This window comes from Aspergillus lucknowensis (genome assembly GCF_044049455.1).
Source record: "Aspergillus lucknowensis strain CBS 449.75 chromosome Unknown BJX67scaffold_51, whole genome shotgun sequence".
In the NCBI taxonomy this organism is placed as follows: Eukaryota; Fungi; Ascomycota; class Eurotiomycetes; order Eurotiales; family Aspergillaceae; genus Aspergillus; species Aspergillus lucknowensis.
Genome location: NW_027263595.1, coordinates 20,120 through 39,219, shown reverse-complemented (window position 1 = coordinate 39,219; position 19,100 = coordinate 20,120). Strand labels below are relative to the sequence as shown.

Genomic DNA, 19,100 nt, shown 5'->3' with positions numbered 1-19,100 from the left:
AGGGAGGGACGGATACTGCCCTGCCACCTACAATAAGCATGCCCGTGAATGAGATGGGGAAGAAAAGAGAAGGAATCAACTCCAAGGTGCTGAGAAAGTAGAAAAGGGAGTGGGAAGGATTAACAGATTCTCCGTACAGCCGAGCCAATCCATCGCCAGCAATTTGCGAGTGACGCTCGGAGGCCATGACAATTCGAGAACCTGCTTGGACCAGAAAGAAACCAGCTCCCGATCAACTGCTTCAGTTCATCCCCCTTTCCTCTAACTCTTTCCCTTCTCTCCTTTTGCCTTCTTTTCTCGAAAAATGCGGCCGCAGCTGTTCCGTGCGGCCGCCCGGACTGTCCGGGTTCCCAAGGTCAACCTTGCCAGGACATTCGCGACGACAATTCCTCGCTCTGGTGAGGTGGAACTCACGATTGGTATGCCCGATGAAGCCTCCGCCATCATGTTGGGCTAGTCTCTAACTCCCCATGAATTAGATGGCAAGAAGGTTTCGGTAGAAGGTGATTCCCGTCTCCGTTGAATGGGCTTAGAAGAACGCTACTCACGATCCCCGCAGCTGGTTCGGCTCTTATTCAAGCTTGCGAGAAGGCTGGGGCGACAATTCCAAGGTATGGAAGGCCATGAATTCAGCATTAGAGATTTAACAAATTACTAACAATCTGTAAAAGATATTGTTATCATGAGTACGCTCTTCTATATACACCCTACCCCGACTTTTATTATCCAACACTAACCCACCTCATAGAAAATTAATGATTGCAGGCAACTGTATGTTAAAAAACAGCGATTTACCGTCATTTGCGGCTTTGCTGACAATTGACATCAACTAGGTCGCATGTGCCTCGTCGAGGTCGAAAGAGCCCCGAAACCGGTGGCATCCTGTGCCTGGCCAGTACAGCCCGGCATGGTTGTCAAAACAGACTCTCCGTTGGTTCACAAAGCTAGAGAGGGTGTTATGGAGTTCCTGCTGGCCAACCATCCCCTCGATTGCCCGATCTGTGACCAGGGAGGAGAGTGTGACCTTCAAGACCAGTCAATGCGCTACGGCGCTGACCGCGGACGTTTTCACGAACTCGGTGGCAAGCGTGCCGTGGAAGATAAGAATATCGGTCCTCTCGTAAAAACATCTATGAACAGGTGCATTCAATGCACTCGTTGCGTCCGATTCATGAACGATGTTGCCGGTGCGCCCGAACTCGGAACCTCCGGCCGAGGAAACGACATGCAGATCGGAACTTACTTGGAAAGAAACCTGGACACCGAGCTTTCCGGAAATATCATTGATCTGTGCCCCGTCGGTGCCCTGACCTCGAAACCCTACGCGTTCCGCGCCCGTCCTTGGGAATTGAAGCACACCGAGTCAATCGATGTGCACGACGCTCTCGGCTCCAACGTCCGGGTTGATACTCGTGGAATGGAAGTGATGCGGGTTCTACCAAGACTCAATGATGATATCAACGAAGAATGGATCAATGACAAGTCCCGGTTCGCATGTGATGGTCTGAAGACCCAACGACTTACCACTCCCTTGATTCGACAGGAGGGAAAGTTCGTTCCTGCGACTTGGGAGCAAGCCTTGACTGAAATCGCATCAGCCCACCAAAAGCTTCAGCCGAAGGAGAACGAGTTCAAAGCCATATCCGGTCACCTCGTAGATGCAGAAGCCATGGTTGCTATGAAAGATCTAGCGAACAAGCTTGGCTCCGATAACCTTGCCTTGGATCAGCCCGGAGGTTCCTTTCCCATTGCCCACGGCGTTGATATCCGCTCAAACTACCTCTTCAACTCCAAAATCTACGGAATTGAGGAGGCAGATACCATCCTATTGGTCGCCACGAATCCTCGCCATGAGGCTTCTGTTCTCAACTCTCGCATACGGAAGCAGTATCTTCGCTCTGATCTCGAGATTGGCCTTGTTGGAGAGACCTTTGAGAGTACCTTTGAGTTTGAGCACCTCGGTTCCGACGTTACTGCTTTGAAATCCGCCCTTACAGGGACTTTTGGCAAGAAGCTGGCTTCCGCTAAGCGACCCATGATTATTGTCGGCAGCGCCGCAGCGGAACACGAAAACGCAAGGGCCATTTTCGAGGCCGTCGGAAGCTTTGTTGAGAAGCACACCGCCAACTTCAACACCCCAGAATGGCAAGGATACAATGTTCTTCAACGCGCTGCGTCACGTGCTGCCGCATACGAAATCGGCTTCACTACTCCATCCCCGGAAGTTGCCCAGACAAAACCCAAGATGGTCTGGCTACTCGGCGCAGACGAAGTCAGCCAGGCCGACATCCCTAGCGACGCATTCATTGTTTACCAAGGTCACCACGGTGACAGGGGCGCCCAAATCGCCGACGTCGTCTTGCCAGGCGCCGCATATACTGAAAAATCAGGTACCTACATCAACACTGAGGGCCGTGTCCAAATCACCCGTGCAGCAACCTCGATGCCCGGCGCCTCTCGTGATGACTGGAAGATCATTCGTGCCGCCAGCGAGTTTCTGAATACCCCCCTTGCGTACGACGACATCGAGGCTCTTCGAGACCGTATGGAGGAGATCAGTCCTGTCATGCGCCGCTATGATGTTGTCGAGCCTTCTTCCTTAGTCCAATTAAGCAAGGTTCAATTGGTAGATCAGAATAAGGGCGCTCGAGTTACCACAACACCTTTCAAAAAGGTGATTGAAGATTTCTACTTCACAGATTCCATTTCTAGAAGGTACAGAACAGCTGCCTTGTCACAACTTTCACTTGGTATCACTAGCTAACTTTCTCCTAGTTCGCCAACCATGGCACGCTGTTCAGCCGCAAAGGCTTCGGGAAACCCTGATACAAATTACTTGTCCTCCGGTGGTGAAATGTCTCCTCAGCACATGTATGGCTAAAAACCTTCCGAACCTTTATTTATATGGCCCTCCGGTTTGTTCCTGTTTCATCAAGGCGTCGTTGTAAACCTAAACATTTTATTTGTCTCGCTGTTTAAATCGATTTATCGTTTCCCTCATATCTCTTCGAGTGTTTCCAGCGCTCCCTCTGGTATACCCTCAGGACGTACGAGGGGCAAAACTTGTACATAGGACTTAGAATCGGCTGCGGTCAATGAATGCATTTTTTGACCTACTAGTATTACTTGGAAGTTTCTATACCTCATAAGTCCCTTCTTTAACCACTAGCGACTGGTTAGAAGAATCCATCTCCAGATTAATATCTGGAGCCACGAACCAACGCTTGCACATGCAGTGTCAGTCAATGCGGTACGAGCTTCGCATTGGAAAACAAAATCGAGGAGATTATGCCCGACTCATAATCGGGGAGGGCAGTAATTGGAACAAATTCAGGCAGTTCACTTTGGCAAACGCGACAGGCTAAAGTTCATCATCATCTGTCTCGCGGCCGGTCTGACCTGGGCCACAAGGTGGAGACGATTCTGCAGGGGCCGCAGCCTTCTGTGTCCTTCTTGCAAAGGGTAGCTCTCTTCTTGGGGGCGGCGATGCTTGTAAAGAGCGTTTAGGTAGCCCTCGCCTTCGGATATCTCCTCTCTCGGAACCCTCAGCCGATGCGGCGGAAGCCTCGTCGTCAGTGGTCGTAGTATCCTCGTCTTCCAGGGGCTGTGGTGTCGACCGTTCTTCGTTGTCTGTTTCTTCATCCGCTTTAAAGTCGCCTTGCTTGTTCGATTTGTCAACATCCATCTTCTCAAATCCGTCTTCGCTATCCGAGTCGCCATCACTAATCGCTGCCGCGGCGCGCTTCGAGCCCCTAACCGTCGCACCCGGTTTAGAACGATCCGTAGCCATGGCCTTTCGCATTGTAGAGACTAGCCGCAGATTAGGATTGTTTCCCGCAGAGGTTCAGGAGGAGTGTCTTACGACTTTCAGTGTCGACCTTCGCGGACGCAAGAAGGCGTTGCTGATTACGGACCTTCAATTTTTTCTCATTCAAGAGCTGCACGAAATCAGACATAAGCTGTTGTTCATGCAAATTTTTCAAGCTGATCAACTCCTCTAGTTGTTTGTTGAGCGAATTAATGGTGTCTTCGGCCGTCCGGTAGCGATCAAGTAACGCCTCAAAGTTTTCCTCGAGCGACTCCGCCCTCGCAACGGCGATATTCGACCATTCAAATAATTCAATAGCTTGTTCGTCATCTTGGTTGAGTGTTAAGGAGCCCAGTTTTTGCTATGGGTGGTTAGGCATGTTCCCGGCAGTTTGGTATAGTTAGAGAGCGCAACATACCGTGATGTCTTGTATCCTTTTTCTCACAGTAAGTATTAGCTCTTTACCATCATCCTCGGATCCGTTTACAGCGGCCGACACTTCGATGCCTGACAGGAGATCTGACTTTCCCGCCGCTTCTTCCGGTAGACCGAGAATATGAAGGACAATATCCTTCCACTCCTCGTCACTACCCTGGTACTGCTTCGCCCTGAATCTTTTGAGTTGAGACTGTCGCACTATCCTTGACACATTAGTTCTCTGAATATAAAGGAAGAGGTCTCAATATCTGCATACCAGTAGCAGCATACGGGTTTTCTCCCTCTGTCGCAGTTATGTTGAGTTCGAGCGCGGCTACATTGGAGCGGCAAACATGGAGAAGGACATGTGCATCAGCTTCGTCAGAACGACGAATGCGCAGAACGCGGGAGCAGGAAGTATGCGTCGCGGAAGACATCTCAAAGTCGCCAAGACGAGTCTTGAGGGATAATGATCAGGAGAGTTTCCCACGCTTGGCCAAAGATGCTTGAGACATCAGTCCACAGATTTATGCACCTGTCCTGGCTGGTGCCTGCCCAGCGCGGTGGAGTGTACCTAGGCCCGGCTTCCTCCATCACCACCGGCACCAGGCTTGGCATTCAAGGCTCCCAACTGCCAACAAGGGCTTCCAAACTCAAAAGGCGAGCCAGAGGCCCGTTGCGAGACAAATCGAACACAGGCGTACTGCATGCCAACAACGGGATTCCAATTGGGTCTCTGTACTTTTCGTATTTGCGAGCACGCTGAGCACGGTGACCAGATCTCGACCTTCCCAGCGCCGCGCGGGAGAAAGGCCACCCTTCAATGTCCAAGCAACCCGAAGTCGACTTTCCGTCATATCTCAGGGGCCCACTCGCACTTTTCCAGACGCTGATTGCCGGGCATGTATTATTGCGGGAGAGTCAAGCTACCAGTTGCTTCAGCCTGTAATACAACCCGGGCCCGTCCAAGTAGCAATACATAACGTTAGTCGAAGTATTTATAGCAGGGAAAGGCACCAGAAGCATCCGTCACAGCAAGAGTCTGATGTGGGTGGGGCATCTTCATCCGACACATCTGATATTTCGGTCATACATTAGTTCTCGACGTCCAAGTAATAATAATAATGAGTGGACGCCAGCAGCTGGAGGTCGCGCTGAAGAATTCGACGAGCGGATGTGCAACTCGGCAACCTCACAATTGAGGCCTCACCAGCCCAAAAGACCCCGAGAGAGTGAAGATTCTCCTGCCTCGCTCTCTCCTCCCTTCACACGTTCCCCTTGATCATATCCATTTGATGCTTCCTCCATACTCTCCACCATACTTAGCTAGCCTTAGCAAGGTTTTAGGAGACTGTCCGTGGACACTCGCATAGCCTATCCTGAGAGCTTCCTGTTTGCCCACGAAGGAGTCCTGCGGACCTCCCCTATCACGACACACAAGCGCTTGTGCTTTGTATCCTGTTTGTCGGACCCCAAGCGTTGCCGCTTTAGTCACCCACACTGTCTCCCATGACACCGTCCCATTAAATTCGACGTCGGTCCGAGCACTCCCCTTCACTCCTCCCACAATCTCGTCTCGAGTTCCAAACGACCGCCAATCCAAGCATCGCCCCTGACGGCCAAACCGACACCGAGCATTACTTACCCGCACAATTCCCGCTCACTGCAAGCCCAATATATCTCGCAGCAGCATGAAATGACGGCATATCCTTATCCGAGCCTTCTTTCAGCACCAGAGCGCTCGATCTGTACGATTTAAAGCTCCAAATTATCAATATTCAATTCTCTGATGAGCCCGAGCTGTATCCGACGGGGCTGAAACGGCGGGAAAATATGGCGCAATTGACGCTTGAAACGCGACAGGATAGTGAACAACTTATCGAATGCTGGGACGACGATGACGACTTACAATGTTATGAGGATATCCAGCTACGAGCTGTATCGTGTGCTACTTCTGTGACGAACTCCTCCGTCCGCCGATCGGGACATCGTGACTCCATATCCTCGCGCCGTTCCGCTCGCTCCGACCTTGACTCAAACGCTGGTGGAGACGAAGACTGGCAGATCCAGCTGCTAGACGATGATGAACTCGCAGATGAAGAGGCTATCTCATCCGTCAAAACCAGAGGAATTCCGCTTCCCGCAAACGTTCCCCGGTCAGCACTTATAGGCGGCACAATCAAGCGCCTTGGGAGGAGAAAGACGAAGCGCGAGTTTATAGATGATTGGTCTGAAGATTTGGAGCTACCAGGTCTGGGAGTCGCCCTAGAGTTGAAGCGATCCCATGATACATCTTATCCTGAGGCACTCCTCCAAATTAGCTCGGCATCAGGTAGTCCGGCAAAACCTGGCTCTCCATCTTTTAGCGACGATATAATAAGTCGAGAAACCTCCTACACCATCTCGGATAACTTTCCAGACAATATCGACGCGGACGATACTCTTGATATCCCTACTATCAAGGCTACCACACAACGCCCTTCACAAACACCGAGTATCCTTCGCGATGCAACGCCCAAAAAGGAACCGACCTCGACCGAAAGCTTCGAAGATGATTTTGAATTGCCAACGGACGATTTCCTGCGATTGCGTCACCTCTCAAACCCCAGCCCCACTCCCGACGACCTTGATATCGAATGGTCCGAGGGTAGTATAGGTGTGCGGGTTGGTGGCACCGCGCGAGACCATCGCTCGAATCCGAGCTCTTCGATTTCGGTCGTCAGCCCGAGTGCTTCGAGCTACTTAACCGGCGAAAGTGATGATGAAGGGCTTGACGGTCTGGTGATCCCAGACGGGCCTCTCGACCTCAGTGCGCGTCTAAATAAGCCAAAAAACCCGACCATCTCCAACGTACGTCATCGCGTATCCAGCGAAAATGGTAACGAACAGCCTCGCGTGGACGACTTCTTCTCTGGTCTCGAGATAAGTAGTGGCGAAGCCTTCAATCGTAAGAGACCTTCGGTGAACCCTAACATCAAATGCAAAGCGGAGCCACACGAAAGCCCGGTGCGACGTTCCGCAACTACCCTCACATTTACAAACATCGCTGCATCCCCGAAGACTCGTATTCCACGCCTCTCGGGGCATGACCGGCCCCTTTCCACGCACTTAGAAACTGTCTCTGAGAGCGGCGCCCCCTTATCGAAATTCTGCACCTCTCCACGGCGACCAGGTCATGTCTCCCGCTCTTCCGTGTCTAGTCTTCCTATATCAGGGTCCACTATATTATCATCGATTCCCTCCACGCCAAGCCGGCGCCTAGTAGGAACCCGGATCTCAAAGGATTTTCTGAGTGAGCGCACCGCAGGGAGCCAGTCGTTGAAGTCAAAACGGTCGATGCCGTCAATGCGTAATGCGCAGCAGGTAACGCCATCCACTTCTTTTCCTAGTCCACCCCGCGCAAGTGGCCCGAGCTGGTCTACTACACGGCCCTGGACGCCAATTGATCGCACAGGACTAGAGGGGAAAGTGTCAACCCGTAAATCCCAAACGCCCTTTTTGCCAGCGGGCGCGTCCGAGAAACAATCTCACCACGCCAGCGTCAAGAGGTATTCCCGTCGAACAAGCTCTGACGGCACCAGCGATCTGTTAAGCCCGCAGGCCACGGTTATCAGACTGCCGCGCTCAAGTCGCCACGACAACTCCGGCAGCAACCCCAACGACACAACTGTAGATGCACTAAACACAACTCCAAAACGAACTCTTACCCGCCCCACTCGCCGCCGAAACTATGGGGATGGGACCGAGTTGGTTTCTTTTGACGACTTACCTACGTCCACCGCAGCAGAGAGCAAGTTCGTAAAGCAGCCCAGCGGGCGCGGAGCACCGCGGTCCCTAAGAAATAAGCTAAGTCTAAGTCATCCTCCGCCTTCGAAACCAGAAGGACCGAGTCAGGGGATGTCGAGGGCAAACCCACCCTTTCCGCAACAATCATCCGTTCCCAGGTTTGCCCGCGATACGAACGCATCTAGAAACGCGAGAGAACAACGCATTGCCTCTATGACATCGATGCAGAAGCTTCGAGAGAATACTCCGCTGGCTCCTCTGAGCTCGAACTGGAAAACCCAGAATATCTCCCGTGTACCGTCCACGACAGGGTCTCTGGGAAACAAGAAGGGAAAATCGCGCTCAATCTCAGTAATCCGACCACAGCTAATCAAACCTATTGGGGCGGGCGTTCAAGAAGCAAAATGTAAGTCTCAAGTCTATGAGATGTGAAGACTCGGTAATAACGTTTGAGTCAGCCGTGAATGGTATGCATTACAATCCAAGTTCGTTCCGTTGGGAGGGGAATGAAAATCTAGTTCAAGGCTTCGACCCTGTAATACCTAAGTCGCCGAAATCGTCGCCGGCCCTCATCACAAATGTGGGTGCGATGCAAAATGTCCAAGTGGTTGGCGGAATGGTTTTCGATCCTCAGCGCATGCGCTGGCTCAAATTGGCTGCCTCACAACCCGGGGTAGACGGATTTGTTGCTGTCGAGGACGAAGACGACGTGTTTTCCAACCTTGCCGATTTGGAGGAGCATAACGCCTCCGGGCGAAGAGGTCTAGGGACCCTTGAGGATCCCGGCCCTACAACGAGCGGGGACGACCGGAGCGGCGAGGATTCGTCAGATGAGTGGCCAATAACAGAGGAGTTTGACGTTGGTCCGGAATTCATTAGACGCCAGCACGCGGAAGAAGAGAAATGGAGACGCAAAGTAGACAAGTGGATGAAGCATGATCATGCTGGCTTTGGAAGCAACTGGAGGTGGGCTATCCGGGACCTGGTAAGGCTCAACAGCACGCTCGGCGCTCAAGGGCTCAATGATACCTGAATGTTGAACTGACTTGTCCCCGCCTCCAAACTGGAGATGGGACTGTATGAGACAAGAATGATGATACCCATGATTTTACTGGAGCTCCTCTCATTGATTGATATGTTTAGGCCTAAATTTGTGGTGGTAAGTTTGACGACCACGATGTCTAGTTCGCATCACTGCAATACATAATATCATTATCCGGTGGATCCTTGTCTTACTTGGTATTAGCGGAGACTCTCGTTGGACAAGCTGCTCAGAAATGGAAATCATGGAATTCAACCTCGATTGATCCTACCTTGAGTAGGGGTGAGAGAGCTATTGGGGGTCAATACTGCCACCCATTTCTGCTACACGACCAGCAGGCTGGTCATCAATGTACAGGGCCCCGGTTAAAGTAAGAAAATAGCCACTGGGGCGATGCCGCTGTTTATTGTTCCCGCGTAGCAAGCACCAAAGAAACACCAACACGGGTAAGCCGGCTATGGCAGCAGAATTGCAAGCCGCAAGCAATGATTCGAGACCAAAAGACAGGGTTAAGACGCAACTACGAAGTAAGTACAAGGCTTTTGCCGCAGGTTGTGAGTTCACCCAACAACAGGAGCCCCCCCGGAGGGAGGGGGGCCTGGTGCTTTGAAACCGTGAGGCGGCGTGGCTCCCAGAAAAGACAAAGTAACACCATCTGCCAGTCTGAATAGACCGTTCTTGGATGCCTGCAATGTTGGACTTCGAATCAAGCAACCGCCCCCAACTGGAAGCATCTCATCTGGGACTTGGGAGAACGTGTTTGATGTCACAGCTTTTGAGGCATGGATCCAGGGCCTCCTAGCGGCTCGCTTATTATTGTAATATTGAGACTCGAGGAAGGTTTCGTGCTGGCAGGCTCTCTTATCATGGCGGTCTGCACGCGTGCGCCTATACAAGGGCAGCCCCAGGTCTTCATGCAGTTGGTTCATCAGCAGTGCACAGGGGCAATCCCTACCTTTCCCTCGCCACGCGTCTCAATTCGGTAATGGTCATAGCGATCAATAAAGATGCGTTCCCAGCTATGCCAAGTTGTCCGGGTCGAGGCGTTGGGGGGGAGGGGGGAAATCGGCCCATTTGAGAAGAATCACGGACCAAATCAAGGCCCAGGACGATTGACCATGCCCAATCGTGAGTAATTGCGAGGCGAAATAGTTAACTAGACTCGGGTTTGCTGACATTGCTCCGCATGCAAGTCACTCTACATTAAGCCAATGAGGGCTATCCAAACGTAAATCAGCTGCCAGCGCACCCGTCCGTAGAGAGAAGGCGACCAAAATACAACGAGTCTAAAAAATGCGCCACTGTCTGCTGTTGATTACTTGGGTCTCTGCAGCACATGAAGCAAATTGATAGTTTCCAATGATCAGGTAAATCTGAGTGACCAGCATTGTAAAGGCATGGGTGGATAGAAAGCCACTGGACCAGAGGTAATGTAGAAAAGCCGTGGGTTAGGAAGGGATGCAAAATCCATGTTGACTGGCTTACCCCGAGAATCCCTACTATTGTCTTTCAGACGAATACTACCTATATGGCAGACAATGGCTTTAGTAGCTCCTGGGGGTCTGTCAATGCGCACTAGACTTCTGTCTCTTCCAGGATACTCGGTCTCTTTCGAGGTTTTTGGGCTCGAACGAGTTCTTGTGCTGGTCAGTTTTCTTGGAAGGTGCGTAAAAATCATATCTTGCCTGGTGCCACCGGCCACCCAATAGCAGAAGCACTACAGAGTCTCCATGGCCGGGCCTGGTGTGGGGGGGCCATGACGAAGCAAACGTGGCACAAGAAGAAGCAATAGAGATAGCATGCGTCAATAATTGAAGAACTATTGCGCCAGAAGATGCCGCCAACCCCAGGCATGAAGCAGGATGGAAGCCAAAGACATTCAATGCGTTCCACCGAACGGCAGGCAGAACGAGGACATGAGTAGATCATCCCGCTGTCAAGGAAATTTCCGACAGGCATGAGAGACCCAGAGTATTATCCAAAGATAGATGTGCATATTTGCTTTGTGAATCCAGAGACGTTAGGCCGCTCTGGGCATTGCATCTGTGAGAAGAACCCTGTCGCCATCATCCTAGGGTACCTGGTCATGTACCGCCCCCAGGATTGTTGCACAAGAAAACCCGGGTCATCTCATCTCCAACTGCCAGATATAATCTCCCAATGCGATGCATAACCCTCGTCTACCACCAAAGCATGGATAGCTCTTAGGGCTTCAACGCCCAGGAAAAGTCCGCTAGAGTTGTCGGGCTTCGGGAGCACTTCCTTTACCAAATCAACAAGATGGTGCCGGTGCCACTACTTCCTTTCTTCTTCTCTCCTGTTCTGTTTCTTCCTCGTCTCCTCGCCGCCCCCTCCGCCCTCGCTTGCTAAACGCTGGATCCTGGTCGGTTTCGGCAAACCCATGGCTCGTCTGCTTTTCTTTCCACCTCCACTGCAGCTTGCTTTAGCCGCTCTACTTACGCCCGTCGCAAGCCGCATTGCAGTACGATCCTTCTAATAGACAATTCCCCGCCATGTTTGTTGTTTGCCAGTTCCCTTCTAGTCTTCCAATATCCCCTTTTGTTTTGGAAAACCCCCCCAAAAAGAAAGGGGTCCTTTTCGCGTCTCCATACCTGAAAGGTAGTTTGATTGTTACCTTGCATCTTCCCCTAGCCGCCTCTGGCCTGTACTATTATGCTCATTGGATATGCAGATCATATTAGCTACTGCAGTGCAGAAGAAGAAAAAGAAACCAAGTTACGAGGGCTTGTTGTAGGTGTGAAGAGCATGGACTTACCACATTTAAATCGACCCTTTTGCCCATCCTGAAATAGCTTGAGCCCTTTATATCACAACCAGCAGAATAACGAGTTTTCCCGGTCTTGGATCCTTTCTCTCCATTCTCCTCGATATTTTCAGCGTCTCTGACTCCAGATATACTCGGACAAACTCGCGCACGAGGGACGCTCGGAAGATAACCCCCCCGAGGTAATGCGACTGAGAGGGTGCATCTTCTACCACAACAGAGCACAAGTACACTCCCGTGCATGCCGTCAATGACGCATCATGAGTGGCTATGGAAGACGCGGCAATGATGCGCACGAGAGCTATTATATCAACCCGAATATATCATTGCCGTTTCCAAGCAGCCACGGAGACGGCCATGACTTCGAAGCAAGCTCCTATCATTTCCCACAGCATCAGTTCGGTCCATACGCATCTCACTTCAGCTTACCCTATAGCCACACGAGCTTACTATCCCATCATTCGTCGGGAGCATCGATTCCACCGGTTTCTGACCACGGATCCCTGCACCACACGGCGACCCAATGTATGCCCCAGCCACGGTGCCTCCAGGGACCAGTCTATCTCCCACTCCATGAGGCGTTAGCCGAGACAGGGTTTGAGAGCCAGGAATCCAGGAATGAGGATACAATGCTCTCGGAACCAATCATACCTCCCCTAGAAGGGTTTCCGAATGTTCAAGAATTCGATAAGTTGGTAAAAAGGTAGGTCACGATCCATCGGTCTGCCTTTCTTGCTCTTCAATACAGCGGGCCGCGCCCTTACCTGAGTCCCCATAGTTATGTCGACGATTTATCCGTGAAGAAACAAGACAAGGCATTAATCCACGCCAGGAGGGCGCAGAACATAAAAACCGTCTTGATAGACCCAAAGGATACTGCCATAGAGTCCGCCCAATTTCGGTATGAGTTGCTCAGCTCCTCACTCCCAACGTTCCGTTCCCAGCTTGCAATAAAGCTTTAATAACTAATAAACCACACCAGGTTCTGGGTCAAAAAAATGTTTAAGCTTCAAGCCGTTGGAGGCAATGCCCCAGATGTCTGTCAGCCACGCACCCAACTGTACTGAAAGTCTTTCTAGACTGACGAGCCCGTGACATCCTTCCAGTGCACAAAAATGATATGCCATGAGGGGAAACCAGTGGCTATCAGAGAAAAGTTGTTCAAGATACTCACAAAGGCCCACCAGCAGTGTCAGCATGGTGGTCGAGATAAAACCTCGGCCCAGGTTCGACAAATATATTCATGGTAGGATGCGCGTTTCACCATCCGTCCGCTTCTAGTTTTTGAGAGGAAGTCAGTCAGCTCAGCAGAAACTGTTGACTAACAGGACATAGGGTTCCCAAGGAGCTGATATCTCGTTTCGTGAAGATATGCCCGGCTTGTCAGGTACGACGAGGTGGCACACGTTTAACGCCCCCTACCTCAAGAAGAAGCTCTCCTCCCCTCGAAATACGCTCGCGCTCCCCGAAACCTCCCCCTCCACCAAGTTCCAGACGCCAGTCAGGCATTCCTGGAGCAGCCTGCTTGGAGAGGCCGCAGATAGACTATTTTAATCAGCAAGATAGTCGGATAGACTTAGGACCCAAGCCACACCGACAAACGAGGTTGGGAATCGGTGCCGTACGGCCTCCTAACAGTGGAGTCCAAAGGCACATCCCTGGCTCGATCCCTCCACCTCTGGATTTGTTCCATCACGACCTCCCAGTCCCATCGCTCCAAGTGTATTATGGCACTGGATATGGTGCAGTGCATGGATCATCCAGCCGCCGAGATTTCTCTTGCTAGTTATTTCGAGTTTATCGCTTTGGGAGGAGGGGGGTAGAGCAATCCTGCCGATAATGGCAGTACCTGCCATGAATCGCTCTAGTTTTCTAGCTCGAAAAAATATCGAGCTGAAAAAGATATGTTGATAAATACCTGACATTGTGTGTAACCCCCCTTCGCGTTTCTCAGCCCAGGGCGGCCACACCTGTGTAGAGTCTAAGGAGCCCAAAGAAAAGAGTTGATGAGCGCTAATACCCGATGGGCCAAGTTCCCGAGTCAGCACAACCGCTTAATTGACGGTATTGCCTTGATGCTGCGCTAGTTTCCGCAAGAAACCAATGTTGTAATATTCGCATTCATTGTTGTTTCATTATATGAGTACACATAACCAGGTAAATTGTTTTGGTTTCGACTGACACGCATAATACGAGCTGCAGGAAACATGATTGTTGACGTAACGCCCTGAAGCGGAGGCCATACACGCAACTGCGCATATCGTCGGATCGGATTTAGCGCTTCGACAGCCAAATTTTGGGGCTGGACTCTCGGCCGCACTCAGCGGCCGAGTGCGGCTCAGGGTTCCCAAATATCCGAGTGTGGGTAGAGCAAAGTCGGATACACATCCCCTTCAAGAAGAAAATACAAGTTTCCGCGCGCGATAGGGCAGTTGGACGGTTTTCAGACCGGTAGAGAGAACTTCTTGCCTTTCATAATCCTTTTGACTAGTTATTCACTGTCCTACTTGGGAAATTGGTTGACTCACTTGGTGTAGTATATATAGAAGAAGTCGGAATATAGCAGGGTCTGAATGATCCCTGCTACGACTGGAACGGGCTGAAAATGGCCTTCCGCAAAGTACCGGTAAATCCAGTTCGGAATATACAAAGCTCTGTAGAGGCCCAACGCAAACAGATAATGGGTAGTTATAGTGTCTGCTTCGCCGGTGCGTTGAAGCATGAAAAGTTGAGGAAGAATAGCCACAGACTCAAGCCAAATCGAAAAAGTCCAAAGAACCTATAAACGGTCAGATGTATTCGTCGTCATAGAATACGCACCCCACCTCTGAGACGCTGTAGTCATGGGGGAAAGCAAGAGCGAGTGTTGCGCTCGAGGCAAGTAAGTACTGGACCTTGAAGGTATCGGTGTTTGGATCGCGCGTAGGTCGGTAATCGTTGAGCATGAGATAGATGATATAACCCGACGAGCCGATGAATAAGAGCTTGAATGTGGTATTATAGAGGGAATCCGTAAATGCCCAGAATAAATCTAATTAATGCGCCATGGCATATTAGCCACCAGAACTACAACAAGATTTTGGGGGGGACCGACCAAGATAACGAGTCACAAATACCATCAAATATAGGGCCTGCGATTTGAAAGACAGCCCGGAGCAACTCTATGGCCTGGAGTTAGAGCGTATCTAACAGTGAAAGTGTGTGTGCCTACGCTTGAGGATTTCATCTTCTGCAGGAGGATGAAGATTGAGGCGAGATGCGAAAAATCAGCTACTCAATCGTCAGAGCCGCTTGTCCCACTGAGACATCTGTAGTCTATACACACCCAATAATCTGAAGATATTCATGGTGCTATCAGACTCGCCTGACAAGGGCGATCGTTGAGGTTGGGCAAGGCGAGCGGAGCGAGAAACCAAGATTATGACGAGCGATTGAAAGTGGGAGCACGTGTGTATTGAAAGGGGAACGTAAGTTGTTGACCTAATTGTTCATTTAATTCCCTCAAAAAAAATGATCTTGATGTTGTGTCAGGGTATTGTGAAATTGTTGCGCTGCTGCTGAGAGCTTTATGTTGACACGAAGCCTTTAAAGTTGCCGGTGGGACAGCAAATCAAAAGGAGCACGCCCCACAGCATACCAAACCACTTCCCTTATTTCATTCTTCCAATAATAATGAACAAGACAAGAAATTTGGGAAGGCTCATCCTTAATTAAGTTGCCTCAGGCCCCGACCCCTGGTGGCCAAGCTTTCCCAGCAGACAGCTAACCTGAGCTTCCGGCCCTGGGGGTTCAAGTTGATCAGATTGATCTTCGCATGACTTTTCTACCACCATGACAGCCGCTCTGAATTGCCAGAGAGATAGAGTAACAAACACTAACAACAAGAGATTTTTGGCGAGATTTTTTCAATGCCAGAGGAATACGTAAGGTTCTAAAACATTGCTTTGCCGAGAGTGCTTTCAGCGTCCGTTACACATTGCAAATGACCCTCAGCCAACTCGCTCTTCAAGGCGCACATGGAACTCTCCCTGTCCAACTTACCCCAGTCCCTTAAACCGATACGTTTCAGCTTTTGGCGTTCAGAATTTTGCTCGAAAAGCCGGTCCTTATCAGTATCGAGCTGAGAAAGACGCTTTTCGGTGATAGGGCCAAGTCCAGATGAGAATATTTTACCCCCAGGAATGATTGTATCGAGACCTGCCAGGTGATTGGGATATCTTTGGGAGTGAGAAGGAGGCGCTCCAGACACACCATCAGGGCGGTAAGAGCGCGACCGTGGAGTTTCAGCGCCTGGAGCTGGTAATAGTGCACTTCGAGGTGCAACAGGCGCGTCATGGTCCCCGACGGACGTAGGTCCACGACGAACCGAGGGGCCCGCCCAACTGCTTTCCTTGAAACTCGAGCCCCCGCGAGGCCTCGTTGGAGCAGACAGAAGGGAAATATTCGAAGCGCGAGGATGGGAGGCGAACGTCTTCGGACCATGGGGTGGGCCAGGTGGAGGTGATTTGTGGTTCAACTTAGCAAATGCCTTCGGCTGGCTCGGGATATTGCTCGTATATGGCACCTTGGTGCAGTTAGCTTTCCCCTGCGTTTCGGGGGCTCGGAATAATCCGAGGTCATCTTGGTTCGGGGTTGATTTTGCACGCCCCTGTTCCGTGGTGGGTGATCTACTATTCGCCTCTGGAGTGTCGACTTTACTTTTCTCGATAGATGTACGATCGCTCTGGCCAGAGAAAACGGACCGTTCCCTCGAAAGGTGACGGCCTTGAGGGTGGCTGCTAAAGGGAGACCGACTTCTGGTGCTTCTTGAAGCTGCATTCGACTTATCGTGGATGGGCGATGAGCGTCGAGAATTAGGTATAGAACCGGGAGCGGAGGGGCGCCAAGATAAGGAATCATCTGGAGATCGCGACTGTCTCCCTCGTCCTAGGAGCCGCCCAGCCGCGGTAGCCCTCTCCTTCCGATCACCATACAAAGGGCTTCGTGCACGAGTTGGTCCTGTCGGCCGTTGGTTATCCTCGGACAATGTTCCACGCCGAGAAGGTGATCCAGGCCTTGTATATCGACCAACGGAGGGCGGGCGACGCTCGCCTCTGGAATACCCATGTTCGCGGCCCGGGGGTGAAGAATCCTTTAGGTGTCTTGAGGTTGATGTGCTCCGGTTCCAGCCAACGTCACGAGTTTCGTTCTCCCCATAAGGAGACCTTGGCCGTCTTGAAGACGATAAAGGCGACCTAGGCCTCACATCCCGGCGAGGCGAGAACCTCCGAGAGTTGTATGGCTTTGAATACTGCCCGAGCCCACCATCTCGACTATAGGGCTGCGGGCTTCTTGAAACACGGCGTCGAAAGTGAGGCGGCGAGCGGCTCCTCGCGCGGCCATATGCCCGACCAGAAGACGGTACCCATGTATCAGCAACTAGACGATTTGGAGGCGAACGTATTCGCGGGGGGGATCTGCTGCGACGATATCCTCGCGAAGTGGTTGGGCGGTAACTCTCTCCACCACGGTGTTCATCAAATCTGTAAGACATACCATGTTCAGTATTTCGTATGAATGGATCATGGAGTGAAGACTGGTCAAGTTCGGTGCGAACATAAATGTCAACATACCTTCTCGTGCGGTCCCAATCCATATTCTCTTCTTGTTCGAGTTTGTAATTCTGGGTTCAAATCCAAGAGCAGAGATGGAGACGCTAGTGGCGTTGCGATGCAAGCAAGGCAGCAAAGCGACGCTGGTCGATCCTGTCGGGATCTGCCGTGTGCAAAAATTGGGGCCATCGTGTTTACCGCTCCACCAAAATCCGCGCATCTATGTAACAAACTCCCCCCAACCTCTCAACAGGGCATTTTGACGCGTTTCTTGCCTATTTTATATCAAATTGAGGTTATTCATCTCACCTAAATTGACGATGTTAGTAAAATTATGGTAGAGAGGTTCGAATTCAACTAACCACGTGTTTTATAGGCCTGATACCCCCCCCTATGATGCCTGTTGAACCATGCGAGCTACTACTGTTGCTGAATCGAGGCTTGAAGCCAGCAAAACGGGCTATAATACTTCGACTACTTTAGCTAGGTTGGAAACATGAAGATATTGCTAATGAAGTTAAGGTATCTACACGTTCTATATAGTGCCTTTAACATAACCTATTGGCTCATGGCAGCGTCTAGAAGCCTTGATATTGGTAATTGGGAAGGGCCTGTAGGCTTAGCAATGTGGATGAAGAAGCTTTATTTGAATACCTTTTAGTAGAGAGATGGAGACAACAAGTGGAGCTAGTATAGTGGCTTTACTATGAGCAAGATGTTATTGTTGACCGCTCCATGATATTGCGTACCTTGACATGCTGTAAATGGTCAAGAAAGGTATTAAAGCAGATCTCCAGGAACTATAGCAAGTCTTTTAGATAGTTATATCTTGACGCTATTAAACAATATTTAGCGGAGGACCTTGTCTTCCTTAACAAATTAATATTTAACAAGAAGACTGGATGGTAATACCATGGCTATGCACTAATTAGAGACAAGGCTTGCTATATTACAGATATCCAATAAGGCAATACATGGAGTATCTATTCTGTAATAATGCTTGATGGTTAGCTGCCTTGTACAGGTGTATAGAAGGATTATTTTAATAAGATAGAGTTCCTGGAATAGCTTTAGGAAGGTTTATTACCATACCTTCTTGCTAGGGGTTGTCCTATAGTAATTATCCTTGACAATATCTCTATATATATTGATCTGCGTGTTATTGAGGCAGTTGAGGCTGCTAGCCATGTCATACACTTCCTGCTACCATATTTGCCTGACTATAATCCTATTAAGCTAATATTCTTGGTACTAAAGGCCTGGATAAAGCAGAATTAGGTGTTTTTATAGCCCACCTATAGATTATATGGCGAGTTCCTAGAGCTTGCTATACAAGAGAGTTGGTGTAATTATTACACGCGCCACTAGTTCAGGCATGCTGGCGGAGAAGGAGTCTATATAGAAGAGGTAGAGATGATATGTTTTACTAGGTATATAGAGTCTGGTAAAGCTCCAGAAGACTTCTAGATAGCTAACCTAAGTATATTTAAGGCCTCCGCTACCTCTACTTCCTGGCTATCCCGTAGCTGCCTGTAGAATGTCTTAAATATCCATAATTTATCCCTAAACCCTCGCGTGAAGCTATTAGATATTCCTGCTTTGATAGCCCGGGTGTATATGGCTAATTGCCTGTCTTTTATCTACTGAAGATTTTTAATATACTAGTTGTTC

General features: G+C 50.3%; 6 protein-coding genes across 6 annotated transcripts; 3 read left to right on the top strand and 3 right to left on the bottom strand.

Moving 5' to 3' along the window:
* Positions 1-304: 304 nt before the first annotated feature.
* BJX67DRAFT_384612 (putative NADH-ubiquinone oxidoreductase, subunit G) lies at positions 305-2,881 on the top strand (the record flags this gene model as incomplete). Its single annotated transcript, XM_071033692.1, has 7 exons — positions 305-419; positions 480-503; positions 560-611; positions 672-686; positions 749-771; positions 834-2,715; positions 2,776-2,881. The coding sequence occupies 7 exons, from the start codon at positions 305-307 to the stop codon at positions 2,879-2,881; spliced, it is 2,217 nt and encodes a 738-aa protein (XP_070882434.1).
* Positions 2,882-3,361: 480 nt separating this feature from the next.
* BJX67DRAFT_384611 (uncharacterized protein) lies at positions 3,362-4,662 on the bottom strand (the record flags this gene model as incomplete). Its single annotated transcript, XM_071033691.1, has 4 exons — positions 3,362-3,810; positions 3,863-4,169; positions 4,227-4,444; positions 4,503-4,662. 4 exons carry the CDS (start codon positions 4,660-4,662, stop codon positions 3,362-3,364), a joined length of 1,134 nt encoding a protein of 377 aa, XP_070882433.1.
* Positions 4,663-5,783: 1,121 nt separating this feature from the next.
* On the top strand, positions 5,784-9,309 carry BJX67DRAFT_256508 (putative cytokinesis regulator (Byr4)). Its single transcript, XM_071026297.1, has 2 exons — positions 5,784-8,417; positions 8,470-9,309. Exons 1-2 carry the CDS (start codon positions 6,059-6,061, stop codon positions 9,042-9,044), a joined length of 2,934 nt encoding a protein of 977 aa, XP_070882432.1. The 5' UTR covers positions 5,784-6,058; the 3' UTR covers positions 9,045-9,309.
* Positions 9,310-11,982: 2,673 nt separating this feature from the next.
* On the top strand, positions 11,983-13,993 carry BJX67DRAFT_256296 (integrase zinc binding domain-containing protein). Its single transcript, XM_071026295.1, has 5 exons — positions 11,983-12,541; positions 12,617-12,739; positions 12,821-12,875; positions 12,945-13,084; positions 13,174-13,993. Exons 1-5 carry the CDS (start codon positions 12,099-12,101, stop codon positions 13,622-13,624), a joined length of 1,212 nt encoding a protein of 403 aa, XP_070882431.1. The 5' UTR covers positions 11,983-12,098; the 3' UTR covers positions 13,625-13,993.
* On the bottom strand, positions 13,972-15,418 carry BJX67DRAFT_256349 (ER lumen protein retaining receptor-domain-containing protein). The gene is made up of 6 exons (XM_071026296.1): positions 15,164-15,418; positions 15,050-15,108; positions 14,933-14,999; positions 14,664-14,869; positions 14,367-14,617; positions 13,972-14,318 (listed from the first exon to the last, which is right to left on the bottom strand). The coding sequence occupies exons 1-6, from the start codon at positions 15,183-15,185 to the stop codon at positions 14,282-14,284; spliced, it is 642 nt and encodes a 213-aa protein (XP_070882430.1). The 5' UTR covers positions 15,186-15,418; the 3' UTR covers positions 13,972-14,281.
* A 1-nt stretch (position 15,419) lies between these two features.
* BJX67DRAFT_256238 (uncharacterized protein) lies at positions 15,420-17,571 on the bottom strand. The gene is made up of 2 exons (XM_071026294.1): positions 17,451-17,571; positions 15,420-17,360 (listed from the first exon to the last, which is right to left on the bottom strand). Exons 1-2 carry the CDS (start codon positions 17,471-17,473, stop codon positions 15,770-15,772), a joined length of 1,614 nt encoding a protein of 537 aa, XP_070882429.1. The 5' UTR covers positions 17,474-17,571; the 3' UTR covers positions 15,420-15,769.
* Between the last annotated feature and the right edge of the window lie 1,529 nt (positions 17,572-19,100).

Bases quoted from the DNA above. Each gene is read 5' to 3' on its own strand.
- BJX67DRAFT_256508 (XM_071026297.1), top strand. From the start codon at position 6,059: ATGGCGCAATTGACGCTTGAAACGCGACAGGATAGTGAACAACTTATC. The intron at 8,418-8,469 runs GTAAGTCTCAAG...CGTTTGAGTCAG, and splicing joins GGGCGTTCAAGAAGCAAAAT to CCGTGAATGGTATGCATTAC.
- BJX67DRAFT_256296 (XM_071026295.1), top strand. From the start codon at position 12,099: ATGAGTGGCTATGGAAGACGCGGCAATGATGCGCACGAGAGCTATTAT. The intron at 12,740-12,820 runs GTATGAGTTGCT...AAACCACACCAG, and splicing joins ATAGAGTCCGCCCAATTTCG to GTTCTGGGTCAAAAAAATGT. The intron at 12,876-12,944 runs GTCTGTCAGCCA...ACATCCTTCCAG, and splicing joins TTGGAGGCAATGCCCCAGAT to TGCACAAAAATGATATGCCA.
- BJX67DRAFT_256349 (XM_071026296.1), bottom strand. From the start codon at position 15,185: ATGAATATCTTCAGATTATTGG. The intron at 15,109-15,163 runs GTGTGTATAGAC...ACGATTGAGTAG, and splicing joins GAATATCTTCAGATTATTGG to CTGATTTTTCGCATCTCGCC. The intron at 14,618-14,663 runs GTGGGGTGCGTA...GACCGTTTATAG, and splicing joins ATGACTACAGCGTCTCAGAG to GTTCTTTGGACTTTTTCGAT.
- BJX67DRAFT_256238 (XM_071026294.1), bottom strand. From the start codon at position 17,473: ATGGATTGGGACCGCACGAGAAG. The intron at 17,361-17,450 runs GTATGTTGACAT...TATGTCTTACAG, and splicing joins GATTGGGACCGCACGAGAAG to ATTTGATGAACACCGTGGTG.